The sequence below is a fragment of the Protomyctophum bolini genome (genome assembly GCF_963924005.1).
Source record: "Protomyctophum bolini genome assembly, chromosome: 6".
Taxonomy (NCBI): domain Eukaryota; kingdom Metazoa; phylum Chordata; class Actinopteri; order Myctophiformes; family Myctophidae; genus Protomyctophum; species Protomyctophum bolini.
Genome location: NC_137867.1, coordinates 5,857,124 through 5,872,985, shown reverse-complemented (window position 1 = coordinate 5,872,985; position 15,862 = coordinate 5,857,124). Strand labels below are relative to the sequence as shown.

Below are 15,862 nucleotides of genomic sequence, written 5' to 3'. Positions count from 1 at the left end.
TACACAGACTATAGTGAGACTACACACCGACTCGAGAAAAGACCCATATCGTCCAAAATAGGCTAATCAGTCGTTGTCTGTGTATAGGCTAATTCATTGGTAAAAGTACGCTAAATAACTCATTTTTAGACCATTTGGGAAATAAATAAATCTGCGGCGGCGCGATTCTAAGGGTAATGGACACATAACGGACACCCGGGTATAAATGCAATAATTTATTAACAAGAAAATAATTAATATTTACAGATATATGGCATCATGCATAAATTACAATCAACATGAAACATATTACTTTTATTACAATCTTTTTTGACTATGGCGTCTTCTCTCGTGTATCATCAGATGTCCGGCTCCATGCTTGCCTCTCCTTGGAGGCCAGTTGGGTCAAAACAAAGTATACCACATTGTGACAGCTGTAGTGAGTCAGTCCACCTGCCTGCTGGCAATATAGCCTGGTTGTGATATGTAGATGTGATTGATATTTTTTGTTTGTTTTTTTAAGTCATTCTATAATAACAACACAAAGTAATTGAATTTATTTTATGTATTAATTGTATTTTATATATTACTATGTTATTACTAATTTTATGTATAACTATATTACTAATTGTATTTATTTGATGTATTACTATGTTATTACTAATTTTACTTCATGCATTACAAATTGTATTTGTTTTATGTATTACTGTTATTACTAATTTTATTTTTTATGCATTTATTTATTTTATGTATTACTGTTATTACTAATTTTATGCATTACTATATTGATAATTTAATTTATTTTATGTATTAGTCTATGTTACTAATTATATTTATTTATCGATTACTATGCTATTACTATTTTTTTTTAATGTATTACTCATTTTATTTACCATTTTAATTTACTTTTATTTTACTATTTTAATTTACTATAATCTATTTTTTTATCGTTCGTTTTATCCATTTATTTATATTATCTAGTTATTTATATTGGTTTATTATTTTATTGTTTATTATTTTCAAAGAGCCCTGATTGATCACATCTACATATCACCACTACCAGTCAGGATCTGAGTGACTCAGAACCCTGGTGACCTCCAGATGGAGCCACACTGGAGACCAGCAACGTCCTAAAGAAAAGAAAGAAATGCCCATTACTACTTTGTTCATAAAACAATATTGATTGAAATATTTATTAACAGTTTGCAGAATTACAGTACATGTCAAGCACAAACTCAATACAAAGACTGTTAACTGTACGACCCAATTAAGCATTACACTTGTTTACAAGAGGGTCCACCATGTTCAATTCATCAAAACATTTAGAGACGTACAAATAAGACACTTCTATATACCCGTAGTCAAAGAACAGAACAGGAATTCATCATAAAGGAGGTAAAAAGGGAAAATAAACTTATACAGTGAGGGGAAAAAGGGAGTCAAGGGATTCACATGTCTTAATGACTGTTGGTAAGGCGTTCCACATTTTGGTGGCATAGGAGTCCCTTGTTTGTGCCGAAACTGGGTTGTACATGGTACACTCCCTCTGGTGTTGTGGGTGTGGACTTCATTAACATAAGGGAAGTATCTAGACAGGTACATGGGTATCTTAGTGGTGTATCGAATCTTGTGGACCAGACCCATTGCAAGATGCTGTACTCTGTCGTCGACCCTAAGCCATTCCAGCCTGTCAAAGTGGGCAGGAGTGAGGTAGGTTCGGGGGGTGAGGCCAGGAGCCTAGTTTTAAGGGCCTTTGAGGTGCTGTGCATAGTCAAAGAAACCTTGTACGAGGGCTCCTGTTAAGGTCTTCAAGGTATATTTGTTGACCAGTGAGGAGATCCTGTAAAGGAATCTTGTTCTTTGGTTGACTTTTTTGATTACGTTGGTGGCCATTTTATCACCGGAAAGATTAGCCTCCAGGATGGAAACTAGGTAGGTAATTTCATCTTTACGTGTGATAACATTGTCACCAACTCTAACCAAGAAGCCATTTGCCTTGCTGAGATTACTATTAGATCCAAAGAGAATGGATTCAGTTTTTCCCAGGTGTAAAGATAGTTTGTTATCAGCGAGCCAGGTGCAGATTCTACCGAGTTCAGAGCTGAGGGCCTTTTCAACCTGCAGTTTGTTCCTCTCCGAGACTAGCAGTGCCGAGTCATCTGCGAACAGGAACAAGTTGCAGTCACAAGCTGATGTCATGTCATGATCATAGTGTGTTGTATAGTTACCTTGCTGTGACTCCAAAGGTGATCAGAAATAGTTGCTCCATCGGCTAGAAACGTGCTCTTCACCGGCATGATGATCTTGTTCCTAAAAAAAGTCTATAGTCAACCCTAACTGATTACAGAACGTGATATAAAAAAACACAACTAGAAGGATTTAGGCCTGTCACAATTACCTAATCGCCAAGTATTTGAGATACTTTTTTAGAGTCATAATCGTCTCCATGCTGAAAATGTTCATATATTGTGAAACATTTTAAAGAAATAATGCAAGCAACCGATCTACAAGCTCTAAATGTGTCACTTTGTAATTTACTTCTCTTTTTTTAGTGTATAAAGTTATTGAATTATGCCATGTGCAGCTTTTTGTTTACAAAGCCTACAAAAGCCAAAGTTTTATTTAGAATGTTAGTATGACGCAATTAAATTGTTACTTGTAATTTATTTGAGCGACAATTAAAATCGGCCATTATAAAACCTTAAATTCTGACAGGCCTAAACAGGTTCCAGTGGCGTCTACCGAACCTTCTAGCTCCGTCCGAGCCTCCCAGCGACCCAGAAGTCCTCAGCGGAAACACCCTGGGAAATCTTCGGATCTCAGGCATCGGCTGAGATCTCCATTCTAACAAAGAACGAAAGACACACACCCCAAATTAGCTTTGCTGTGTGCGTGCGTGTCCTGTCGCAACATACACATGCACTTACAGTAACGTTTAAGAATAGGGATCGACCAATTATCGGCAACGGACGATTATTGGCTTTTTACGAAGCCTAAAAAAAGCCCTAACCCTAAAGCGGTTCGTACCGTTGAGTTCCTCACTGAGAAGGCCCAGGTCCGAAGTCCTCCAGCGTCTACCCAGATCTCCGTCCTCCGTCCTCCCATCCATCCAGGCCCAGGTCCGAAGTCCTCCAGCGTCTACCCAGATCTCCGTCCTCCGTCCTCCCATCCATCCAGGCCGAGGTCCGAAGTCCTCCAGCGTCTACCCAGATCTCCGTCCTCCGTCCTCCCATCCATGGACAGACCTGCAGATCTCCATCTCTAGAGGCTCCAGCCTCCAGCTGTGTCTTCTCCATCCTGAGAGAGAAAGAAAGAAACCATTAGCTCTACAAGCTCACAACACGTTGCAGTGTGAGCTTGTAGATCTGCTATCCGCTATTTAACGGAATAGGGATGCTGGGGTTGAAGTGGTTAACAAAAGTGTCAAAGACTTTGATTAGCTTGGAAAGCTGACAGACATTCAACCAGAGTGCCACTAGGAGGCATCAACACATGTACAGTCCTCAACATCTTTTGTAATTTGTATTCAAGTTGTTACAAAAACCAAGAGGTACGCTAATGATATGAGATATTGACTCTCAAACTATTGTGCAGAGTCATTTAGATTTATCCTAAAATATTTAAAACATTTGGATTACTGTAAATGATGCCATTCTTCGTACCATAACAGTACAAAAGCAGTTATCCATCCTCAGAAACAAGCAAGAACTATTCCTACTCACAGCTCATCAGAGTCCTCTGAGGAAGCCCCCGGGGGGGGGGGGGGGGGGGGAGCTTTGGAACGGATCTCTGTCCAGGGAACATCAGATCGCCTATCGATATCTCCATTCTAACAAAGAAAAAAAAACACACACACCAAATTAGCCTTTCTGTGTGTGTGTGTGTGTGTGTGTGTGTGTGTGTGTGTGTGTGTGTGTGTGTGTGTGTGTGTGCACTCCCTGTCCAGCAGCCGCGTTCCAGCGACGTCTACCGCGATCTTCATCCTAACAAAGAAAGATTGATTAGAGTGACCAAGAGCCAGATATATATTCTATCCTGTCACAACATATATACATAAAACTTTTATTTATAGAGAACATTTAAACAGAAGCTAAACATATCACTTACAGTAATAAACGTTTCAGTTAGGGTTCTTTTTGACAGGCCTAACAGGGTCTTACTTTGAGTCGTCTTCAGAGGAATGCAGATTCCTGGAGAGACCTGCAGTACATCTGGAAGAAAGACATGGCCGTTATCGTCTATGAATGGCTTCATAGAAAAGAGCTTCGCACATCACTCCCTTGTTGTTGCTGCCAATAGTCTGGATAGTCTATACTTCTTATTCTTGATGACAATTGTTTATGAATTTTATGCATTACTATGTGTTGTTGCTTACTGTAAGTCACTCTGGATGTGAGAACTGCCTAAATTGTTGAAATTCCTAGACGTGATCAATTAGGGTCATAGGGTGTGCTCTTCGGTGATAGCAGTGGTGTCATTTGTATATTTTTACAGTCCCACTCCTCCCCATCATATCTTGCGGTGAAGCTGGACAGAACACTGTCCTTTAAACAACACCTGACAGCGTCAAGAGAAAGACCACCGCCTGTTCCGCACCGATACGGCGTCCAGCCGGTACCGAGGCTCTGGTGTTCCCCACCGCTGAGTACTGTGCCCCAGTCTGGAGCAGTAGCCCTCATGTTGGTTTTGGGGCTTTTTATGCCTTTACTGATAGTGAACAGTATATAGACAGGAAAGGGGGAAGAGATGGGGAGTGACACGCGGCAAAGGCCGTCGGGAGTAGAACCCGCAGCACGCCGTCCGGCTGGCTTGGCAGCATAGGTGCCCAGACAGTTGAGCTAACCATCCGGGCCACACTTAAATATTTAATTGCAATTTATTTGAGCGACAATAATCGTCCAGTAAAAAGAAACCTCATAATCGTGAAAGGCCTAGAGCGGTTCTTACTGTGCGGTTCCTCACCGGGCAGGCCCAGGTCCGAAGTCCTCCGGCATCTACACAGATCTCCGTCCTAAGAAAGAAATAAGGACCAAATTAGCTTTTGTTGAGCTGCATATTCAGAACCACTTAAACCCTCTATAGATTTGATAAAACAGACCTTTAAAGAGAGCATTTGGTATATGCTCCGATTTCACTCTACACAAATTGATTTGCCAAACATAGCAGATCTACAAGCTCGCAACACGTTGCAATGCGGTGTGAGCTTGTAGATCTGCTAATTTGGCTCCCCCCAGAATAGAGATGCTGGGGTTGAAGTGGTTAAAAAAAGTGTCATTAAGACTTTGATTAGCTTGGAGAGCTGACAGACATTCAACCAGTACCACTAGGAGGAATCATACTGCCATGCTATACTTCGTACCATAACAGTACAACAGATATCCATCCCAACAAGAAATATTCCTACTCACAGCTCATCAGAAACCCCCGGGAGGGAAGCTTTGGAACGGATCTCTGTCCTTCCATGACGTCTACCATGACCCATCCACCCTAAGAAAGAAAGAACGAAAGATGAATTTAAGTGACCAAGAGCCAGATATACGTACATTGTGTCCTTTCACATCATACACAAAATGTATAGAGAACATTTAAAACAGAAGCCGACCATACCACTCACAGTAATAGAAAAGTCTAAGTGGTTTCTTACTTTGAGCCGCCTTCAGAGCCCTCCATGCAGATTCATCCATGGACAGCGAGAACTGCAGATGTCCACCTGTAGGGGCTCCGGTTGAGCCTCGCAGCATCTGGAAAGACAACATGGTGGTTATAGTCTATGAATGGCTTTGCACTCAACTCACTTGTTGCTGCTGCCAATAGGAATCTGTGATGTCTGTGTGGCGACAATTGCTGTGTGTCTGTTTTTTTATAATACATACAATTTATATAGCACCCAAAGTTGCTTCACAAAACAGTAAAAACTAATTTATTTGAAAATAAACTAGATTAAAAAGGTTCAAAACTATGGTACGTATAACAGCATAATGTTGATTACCTCTAGTCCTCTCTCCTACCAGGCTTGTATGACAGACGCGCTAAGCACATCTATGACAGACTGACAGACTGGTGAAGAGGAGGATCGGATCCATATAACTAATACATGCATGGGATGGAAAAGGACGGAGTAATAGCTACAACGACCCTAGTACACGGTTGAGGAACCGGAGCGAGATCGCTCGTCCACAAGCTGAGTAGGAACGTACTTCCCATGTTTATTTGATTGCCACAGGGGCCAGGGCAGCAGACAGACTGTGTTTAATCACGCTCTCAGACGCCCGTTGAAGTCCCGAGACTTGGTCCAGCGACAACGACTCTAGAGCACCATCGTCCGGCAAGAAAGAGGAACTGAACATAACTGTCTATCTTACCTGCTTGTGTTGCCAATACGTGAAAGTGATGATTTAAAGCCACTGTTTGTTAAACTGACTTTGTGATTAAACGCCTTGGAATAGGCAACCGTCCTTCTGTCTCCTGGGTGTGTGTACCAGTCGCCACAATGAGGTACAAAGTACAGCAGCCTTGTGTTCATTAAACAGAAAGATTGGATATTGGGTAAGACTGACGTTATGTAACTTTCAGGACCTTTCACTGCTTTGTCTTAACCATTATGGCTCTGGTCTCAGCCACATTCGTTTATTTTATTTTATTTTTTATGTTGCTACTGTCACTACTGTTGGAGGCTAGCAGCCATACACTACACAGGTTCATCCCGGTGTTCTGGGCATCTTTGTAATGTTAGTGTCAGTAAAAAGCAGGTAAAAGAGTAAAGTTTGAGGCAGACTAACATCAGTCACTATTCCATTCACTGACTGTAGTAGAAGAGGTATAAACAGCAGATTTATAGAATTTCTGAATAGGTCTATACAATGGACTATCGCCACACCCATAGCCTTACATGGCTCTGGTCCATACGAATGCGGTTGCATTTAACGGCATCATTAGAGCTATATGGATCAGAGCTAACGGGCGGATAATCACAGTTCTCATAAACCTTTTTTTTATTATTTTCTTTTTTCATAAAATAAATAAAATGAGCACACCATACGTGCAAAAGTGCCTTTTTTGTTAGGAGGATACATACAATTATCTATTGTTATTCACATTTACGGTTACAAATTGCCTATTATCTTTATTAATGGACTTTTATTTTGGAATTATATATTTATAATGGAAAACCGCGTCACTGCAGAAGCACAGCACACCACACACTCAAAAAGTCACTATACACTTTACCACTTTAAGTTTTAATACCAATTGTATTGTTTTATACTGTACTAGGCTACTGAATCCTGAGTCCTGCATGTCATTGTCATAAGAGTGGATTGTTAGGATAGGCTATATGTCTGGACACTGTCCCTACAGACAGTAATTGGACCTTGAAGCTGTTTAATTACATTGTACAATGTATGCATTTTGTTGACTTAAAAAATTGATTATTTTAAATAAATACAAATAAAATAAATTATTCGTTGTTCACTCATTAACATACAACAACAATCTGGTGGCATACTCTCCTATGGCAATAGAGCGCCGCAGTCCCCGCCCCCTTTCAGAAAGCGAGTGGCCCAGGAAGTGAAAGCCCCATGCATTCTGCCATCGGCACTTTTAATATAATTTATTTAAAGACAGTTACGCCGCGGACAAAGCCAATTCGGATCGTGACGAATCATGACAATGAACACAATATTTTGGGCCGATCAAATAATTTATAAGACGAAAAATAAAACAAATAGTGTTGTCTCCTGACTTTCTTTTCTTCTTTCTAATGATTTGATCGTCCCAAAATATTGTGTTCATTGTCATGATTCGTCACGATCCGAATTGGCTTTGTCCGCGGCGTAACCGTCTTTAAATAAATTATATTAAAAGTGCCGATGGCAGAATGCATGGGGCTTTCACTTCCTGGGCAACTCGCTTTTCTGAAAGGGGGCGGGGACTGCGGCGCTCTATAGGAAGCATGCATGTCCACATCTCCAAGATATAGCTTTATGGAGCTCTTAAACCATTCTCTGGCAAGTCCCACCCAACGGTCTATATAGCCTAGGCCTAGTGGCCTATAGGGATTCGGGGCTCTGGCCGTAGGCTAGTACTAAGTGCACTTGGACCACATCCGTTGCACGACTGGGGTGCAAACCAAGGACACGGTAAGCAACTGCATTGGACCAACAGCAATGCCTTTCACAAATTCACATCTGTGCCAAGACTGGGCCTGGCAAAGCAGTATTAACCATTTAAGCCCTATATTTCATTGTACAACAAATAGCAAAAATAGCCATGCAATGTGTAGGATGTGCCACCACTGGGCCTGAAACAGCAGTAGGCCTAAGCACTTCATTATACAATCAACAGTACAATAGCCAATGTGCAAGTTTTGCTGTTTTCTTTTTATTTCCCCAAAATATTACGCATCGTTAATGTGGTTAAGACACAAGAAGACAATTGGCTCAAGACACAGGAGGAATACCATTAGGTCTACCTTCATTCAACACCACTGTTTTAAAGTGCTTTGTTGTAACCGAGGCGAGGACCACTGCAGGTGATGTAAGTGATAATTCATGAATTAAAGTGTAGGTATAGTGTAGGTATATCCCTAGTATAGGGATTTAAAAGAGGAGACTGTTTCAGCATGCTTGATCTCAAAGGCCAAGGGCAGTGCATTCCAAAGTGTTGGTGCTGAAAGCCAGATCTCCTTTGGTCTTTAAGTTACAGACTTGGGAAGCTAAATTTCCTGGCGCCAAAAGGTGGCTGCAGCATTCTGCTGAAGACAATGAATAAATATAGGCTCTCCCCATCTTTATTAAACAGATAACAGAAGAGACAAAATTGGAACTGGATCACTATCAAATTGAAGCTGATAAATGCTCATGGTAGGGTTCTCTCTCCTGATTGGATAAAAAGGCTATCCCTTCCCGACCTGAAATTGTATTTTCTGTTTAGTGTTTACTGGAGAAACAGGAAAACACCTGTTCCTGAACAACCAATACACCATTGATTACTATTGGAATAGACTATATAATAGAGCTTTAACCGTTAAACAAAACACAAAAAAATAAATAAATAAATACACTTTTAATGAATAGTATCGACATGGCAATTGCTAACAAACTCCATTAATTGTTGATACTAATGAATGATTCCGTCGGAACAGAACTGCTACGTGCTCCTGGACGGGTTACCGGCATCTGGAGAACAAGAAATGTTTTAGTAAAATGCCTCATTCAATCTGCAAAATATCTATCAGTGGTTCTCAAACTTCTTTGTGACATGAAGGACCCCCAAATTAATGTGTGCATGGCTACGGCCAATATTTGTGTTGTTAAAATGTTTAAAAAATATTCCAAATGTTTCCCATTTTTTCAATTTTTTACTTTGCCTTCCACATAATTATCCTGAAGAACCTCACATCCATTGTGAGCTTGAATGCTCTAAATAATTTAGTGACGTGGTTAAGAAAACACTCAAGCAGTAGTATAGATTCAATGTTAAAGATAATTCAATGCCGTCACCACCAAAACAATGACATTCAAGTACTGATGGTCATGTTGAACAGAACTAATTAAAAAATATGCTGCAAAGGCCAGAAGTATCCTTCACAAAATCTGCAACCCAAAGTTAGGGGGAGACCATTTTCATTTCTCAGCTGTTAAGTTGTTGACATATACAAAAAAAGAAAAGAAAACTTGATACTTAAGTCTTTCCCATTTGTTTCATCACATAGTCTATTGAATCTGTCATATTAAAACAGAAGACTCACAATAGGGGTCAGCAGTAATTTAGATCAGTGAATCTATTATTATTAAACATGATGCAACTTACTTCGCCTTCCACTTTGCCTGAACAAGTCCTGCAGAAACTGCGAGAATCCAGAGGAAGTACCACCACTTGTACCACGACTTGTACTCTGTATGGAAAACATGGACCAGTAACTATAAGAACTAGAATTCCACGGGCCTTTAGCCCGCTCATCCTCGCACCACATGTCGCAAATGGGAAGAAGGCAATAGCGAGAGGGCGAAACTCAATACTGTTTTTTTTTTGTTTTCTTTACTTGGAAAAGCAAACATGGCAACCCATGATGTTTTCATATATCCAGTGCAAACTTGGCAACCTGGCTGAGTGGCCCTATTGTTTGTTTTGCTTGTATTTACTGTAACATTAATTTGTATGTCCTTGTGGAAGTCCAGAAGCTAAGTGACCAAATTATAATTTAGTCCATCTGGTGTGAGGTGCAATAGCTTGGCATTTTACTTTACTTTTGCCTCTTGGCTACCTCCATTCCACATGGCATCGCTTTTATGTTTCAATTCATGTTCAGATATATTTTTCTAAATGGGATTATATGACAAAGGTAAAATGCTTGCTCCATTCCAAGGTCAACACAGTCAAAGAAGTGTTAATTGCAACTGTAGGTCGCAAATTACTATGAAAACCTGTCCGTCAGTCAGGTCACACTCATATGGTTGTCAGCTCATGACGCCTTGTAGTCGTGACATCACACCTTGTGACATGTCACTACCATATACTGTATGGTCGATTCTCCATATACGGCCATCTTCATATATGGTTGATGCCCCATATATGGACGTCTCCATATATGGCTATCTCCATATATGAAGATCACGGCGCTGACCTCATCGAAAACTCGAAAACTTTGGCCTGGCCCTACCTGGGCCCTCATCAAACCCTGTACACTCAAGACACTGCCCCTGCTGCCACACTTAGATCTCCATATATGGAGCTGACCTGTTCTGACATTCCATATGTTGATCTGACCTCATCAAACCCTGAACACTCAAGACACGCTCCATATATGGCCAGTACAGAATTAATTCCATATGTTGATCTGACCCCCCATGCCAAAGTGCCAGTGTGCACACGAGCCTGCCCTTCAGGGCGAGGTCGCTTCTCGCCCTCAGCCTGGTTGTTACTGGTTGTGCACATTAGGCCAATTTCACACCAGCGAATAAATTTGGAGAAAATGGGGGGAAACTGCAAAAGAAAAGTCAAATGGCAAACTGATGCTAGTGGAACTAACTGTGGTTTTAAAAACTACATATTTTCAAATTTTCACTTACTGTTGTTTGATAGGACAAGCCGGTGCTTGTAATTCCTGCAAGTCGTCGTCCTACTTTTAATAAGGCCTTTCGGATCTGTAGGCAGAGTGTTTGAATGTTATACAACAAACATAAAATACATACTTTTTTTCAAATGTTTTATTTTAATATAGTTTAGTATGCATCTGCATTAGTGTATGTTCTATATTTGTATACTACAACATACCTTTGAATCCAACAGTGTCCCAAACATTAAAATGAAGAAACCCTAAATGAAATAAATAAATAAAGACAAGTGTTTTATTGATGGTTGTATACATCAGTATAGTAATGTATAGTAGGACTATAAATTCATGCCCAAACTATTTGTTTGTGACCTTTTTTGCCCAATAAATTAATTTGTTAAAAATGTCACAGCTCTTGCCATAACTTTGCGGAATTGAAGTTTCCCCAGCAGACCTCATAGCATAGAGCGGAGGCAATAAGTAATATTGCTTTTATGCAATTTGTTGCGGTCAAATGTGTTTTTTAGTTTTAGCTTGTTTCATGAATGTGTTATTAGCTGCCATTACAAATATCCATGCCTTGGTTGTCCCACATGAGCCGCCACAGTCTGCTAAACAGATGTTATGCTGTTATGTGTTTTGCAAAGTCCCGGAAAAGCCGCACTGTGATTGGCCAGTACATTCACTTTGATTGGCAGTTGTGCCGAATGCTCATCCCAAAACATGATTTACGAGACTGTGATAGAGGAGGGAAACTGGACAACGGGGGCATTTCTGACAAATCACACCCGTGTGAAGTGAGGGGCGCTCTTATCATCATACATCTGATTCCGGACAATCTCAATTTGCGTCTTCAATTTTCTGCCCTCACTTTTTATCCGCAATATGTATCCTCAGCCAATCAAATCATCGCTAAAATTCACACAAACACACAAAGCTGGGAAAATAGACCCCATGGCAAGTCATTTGGGATCAATATAAGTAGGAAAATTAGCCTATATGTTTTTTCCTTACCTGTAATGAGTTGAAGAATGCGAAGGCAATATGGATTCCAATATTTGTTGGAGCTGTCATAGTTCCCACTCCCAGACACCAAGTAATTCCAATGAAAGCAGTCAAACAGGCCAAGAATTTTGCGATGGCTTTTACCATTTTCTTTTTTTTTTTTTTTTGATCTGACTGGACAGCATTCAGAATTGTGCGCAAGGACACGATTAGAATTATGACGTTTATAAGAACAATGGTCAAGGCAGGAATCACAAACGCAAGTAGGGCTTTCGTCTTGTGCCAGTTTAGCCAACAAGCGTTGTATTCTCTGATGTAGCCATTGTGGCCCGCTGTAGAGGCAATGGTGACGACTGCTATAATTAAAGGACCTCCGTAGCCCAAACAGAAAGCAATGGCCACCATGATTGGTTTAGACGGTTGGGAGAAGGTGTTGAAGATTCGGTAAAGCAGGAGAAGGCCATACACAAGAGACCAAAAGAACAGGGCAAGGTAGAAAAAGTGTATGAAAAATGTTGCTGCGCTGCATGGAGCGACTGGAACTCTGTAATCTTCCCCTGGATTTTCAAGGGGGTTGTCGGCAATTGCTGATCCAATGATGAACCAGATGTCTGCAATGAGCAGAGACACAGCAATGTTCACAATACAAACATGACGCATGTATAAGATGTTTTCTCCTTTCATTTCCTTCCAAACGACTATCTCAACGATGAGACAAATGACCAAGCATCCCATTGATATCCCTATGCCAATGTATGAGATTATGTCCAGTAAAACTTTGATTTCTGGGGGAATGTCAATCGACATAAGAATTGAGAAGGAGGTTAGGTGGGTGCAGTTACAGGTGACGGTATCATTTATGTCTGACACAAAAGCACACCCCTCGTGGTCCCATCCGCCGAGGTTATCAAAGAGTGCAAAGTTCCAGAAGACGCACTGTGGGCTTAATGTCAACGACGTGTTTCGTTTGTCAAAAGTTATTATCACATTTTCAACCGTGGTGTTCAGCTTGACCATCAGAACTTTGCCATTGATGATGTTCTCATAGCTGGTTTCGTTGCTAGTGGTATTGAAGCTGGCATTCCTGGGAGGTAGAATGCTGTTGAGGGGGAAGACAATGGTGGTAATGAAGAGGTTGGTAGCACTGGTGTTTATAATGTTGAGGGTGACACTAGAGTTAATGTCCGCCTGGTACGAGTTGTTGAATCTTGTTCTGTCCAGCAGAATGAGGTCGGTTGATATATCAAACTCCCCTTCCAAGGAGTCGATGATACTTTCCATTGAATTTAGAAACTTTGAGCTGACATTGAGGGTTTTGTTGGTGTTTAAAATGGACCAGGATTCTGTTGCTGCTTCATCAATGATGACATCCACTATTTCCAGGACACCCTGCAGACAAAACGGCATTTCTCTGTTAGAGTGATAACATGTTTATCTTGTTTTAAGCTACAAAATATTGCATAATACTGTAAGCAAAGTACAATGTGACATAATAAAGCTCGCCTGTGGTTCTCAATTTGGTGTTTTAGTGATGAACAACAGGTCTAACATCTAGTGTTTCTTATTTTCATTAAGATGAGATTATTAGGTTACCATGAAAGTAAGAATCATTCACCTACTCCATAATAACATTCTATATATTTTCTTTAATAGGCCTTAATAGGTATATTTTTGAGGCGAGGGCTGCGAGGCATATAGCAACCTATATGGGGATTTCTTTCCACCGCTTACCGTCATGACAATCTCATCGACATCAACGGCGACATCTGCAATGTTGTCCAGGATGTCAACAATAGCAGATATGGTTGCACTCGAACCAGTAATTACTGTTTTATATGCTTCTGCCACATTAGTTAGATTCCCCACAAATTCTGGAACTGTCTTCGCAACCAAATCCTAAAAGAATCAAACATGTCAATTGCATGGTACCAACCAAGAACATTCTGTTACCAGTGGTTCTGTACTGTTACCAGTGGTTCTCAAATTATGTCAAACCCCCCAAATTAATAATCAGTGGACCGGGCCCCATCTGGAAATATCTTGTACCAAAGACCCTCATACAAGATAAATGTTGTTAAACCATTGCAACAAATATTCAAAAAATAAGTTTTTTTAAAGTAGCTGACTTATAACTTCACAACAAGTAACATCCCATTCCCAACGTGTTGTGAGCTTGTAGATCAGCTATTTTCAAAATCCGCTGTGTATAGGGTTATAGTGGCTAAACAGATTAAATTAACTCATTTCACTGGTGGGGACCCCCTGGAACACCCTCGAGGACGCCTCAGAGCCCATTTTGAGAACCACTGGTGAAAGTGATTCCCCTTCATGTGGTTGTATTCCATATAAAGATTTAAAAAAGGCCTCTTTTACCTGGGATTGAGTCATAAGATCTCCTATTGCTTTTACAATACAACTATCCTCCAGAAGTTTCCATTGTCCACTGAGACATTGGACGCGTATTTTTCCAACCTGGCCAGGATCACATGCTCGTTCTGATATGTCTCCTTCTCGTCCACTACCATACTCCTCATCATTACATGTAGGACCTTGTGCCAAATGCAAATAATCCAGTTATTTCCATGCAAAGTTTATGACTGCAACAACAACAACAATAATAATAATAATAATAATACAATGTCTATTACAAATGTTCCTATTGGTATGGTGGGAAGCTCCTGGGTTGAATTTCCACCCCAGGCCAACTATAGACAGTAAATTGCTTGACTTACTCCCACGGAAGATGTTCAGAGTTGTTGTCTTTTTATAAATGGGGTAATTGGTGTTGGTCCCAGTCGCATAACACGTGAAGTGTTTTTTGACATCACCTGCGCAGTTTCTAATTATGTACTTGTAGATGATGCAGAAATCATCATCATCTTCTTGACCTTGGTTATCTGTGAACATTTAATCATATTGGTGAATTACAGGCAGCTGTGTGTATAGCTTTTATAGTAGTCCCAGAAGTGCACTGTGATGAGCCATTATCTTTTCCTTTTGTAAGACTAAATTATGCTTTATTAGATAAGACAGAGTAGAGAGAAAGACTGGTTCCGTCTGGAAGACACCGATGTGCCTCACCAATTCATTCTTACCTGACACCAATTCATTCTTATTCATCCTCCACTGGACTTTATAGGGACTTTGCACGCAACAACTAAGGTCTTGAGTATAACCTCCCTTACAGGGGATGTTGTAAGTGCTATTGACTCGTATGTTGGGAGCTTCTTTGATGACATCGGATTCCATGCGTCCCTTCTGCACGAATGTCATTGCTCGAAGTTCCAGGATACATTTATAATCCCCTGAGATTAAAATGAAGCTTGAATTAGTTGATGAATCAGTACAATGTGAAATAGTACAATTTCTACATGTGAGTGGTGATCTAGAATATTGTACGGGTTCAAAATTAAATGGCACATTTGCAACATTTTATTTTATTATTATTATGGCACAATTGGCAGAGAAAGGGGAGCACGCATGCACACGTGTGTGTGTGTGTGTGTGTGTGTGTGTGTGTGTATGTGTGTAGTCATAGTGAAGTAGTCAGAACACAACTCATTTTGTATTATTCAAACTTATCATGAACTGTGGCTGCATTGCACAGATATTGACTTGTGATTGGTCATTAAAAGTTATGGTAGCAATTGGTACTTACCCGAATCACGAGCAATAACGTTCTTAATTGTGAGAGTGGAGGTCTGGCCACTATTAGAGACTTCAAACCTTTCAGAGTTTGTGGCATCCTTCCCATTGAATTCCCACTTCCAACTAGTAACTTCGACCCGAAACTCAGGAGTGCAAGTCATGTTTATGGTTTGACCA

At 40.4% G+C, this 15,862-nt stretch overlaps 1 protein-coding gene and 2 long non-coding RNA genes across 3 annotated transcripts in view; all 3 read right to left on the bottom strand.

Moving 5' to 3' along the window:
- Nucleotides 1-2,228: 2,228 nt before the first annotated feature.
- On the bottom strand, nt 2,229-3,238 carry LOC308316837. The gene is made up of 3 exons (XR_013964219.1): nt 3,007-3,238; nt 2,727-2,823; nt 2,229-2,289 (listed from the first exon to the last, which is right to left on the bottom strand). It is a non-coding gene; the product is annotated as an uncharacterized lncRNA (long non-coding RNA).
- A 482-nt stretch (nt 3,239-3,720) lies between these two features.
- On the bottom strand, nt 3,721-4,990 carry LOC308317164. The gene is made up of 3 exons (XR_013964230.1): nt 4,927-4,990; nt 4,140-4,190; nt 3,721-3,962 (listed from the first exon to the last, which is right to left on the bottom strand). It is a non-coding gene; the product is annotated as an uncharacterized lncRNA (long non-coding RNA).
- A 4,037-nt stretch (nt 4,991-9,027) lies between these two features.
- The window catches only part of LOC308317372 (adhesion G protein-coupled receptor F4-like), an 8,431-nt gene continuing 1,596 nt past the window's right edge, over nt 9,028-15,862 (bottom strand). The window contains exons 5-14 of the mRNA XM_080766340.1: nt 15,696-15,862; nt 15,133-15,342; nt 14,770-14,934; nt 14,411-14,586; nt 13,769-13,933; nt 12,047-13,426; nt 11,254-11,295; nt 11,049-11,123; nt 9,790-9,874; nt 9,028-9,155 (exon numbers count right to left, since the gene is read on the bottom strand). The exon at nt 15,696-15,862 is cut by the window's right edge and continues 37 nt beyond it. Of these exons, the coding sequence (XP_080622466.1) occupies nt 9,127-9,155; nt 9,790-9,874; nt 11,049-11,123; nt 11,254-11,295; nt 12,047-13,426; nt 13,769-13,933; nt 14,411-14,586; nt 14,770-14,934; nt 15,133-15,342; nt 15,696-15,862 (2,494 nt within the window). The 3' untranslated portion in view covers nt 9,028-9,126. The remainder of the gene's footprint in view (nt 9,156-9,789; nt 9,875-11,048; nt 11,124-11,253; nt 11,296-12,046; nt 13,427-13,768; nt 13,934-14,410; nt 14,587-14,769; nt 14,935-15,132; nt 15,343-15,695) is intronic.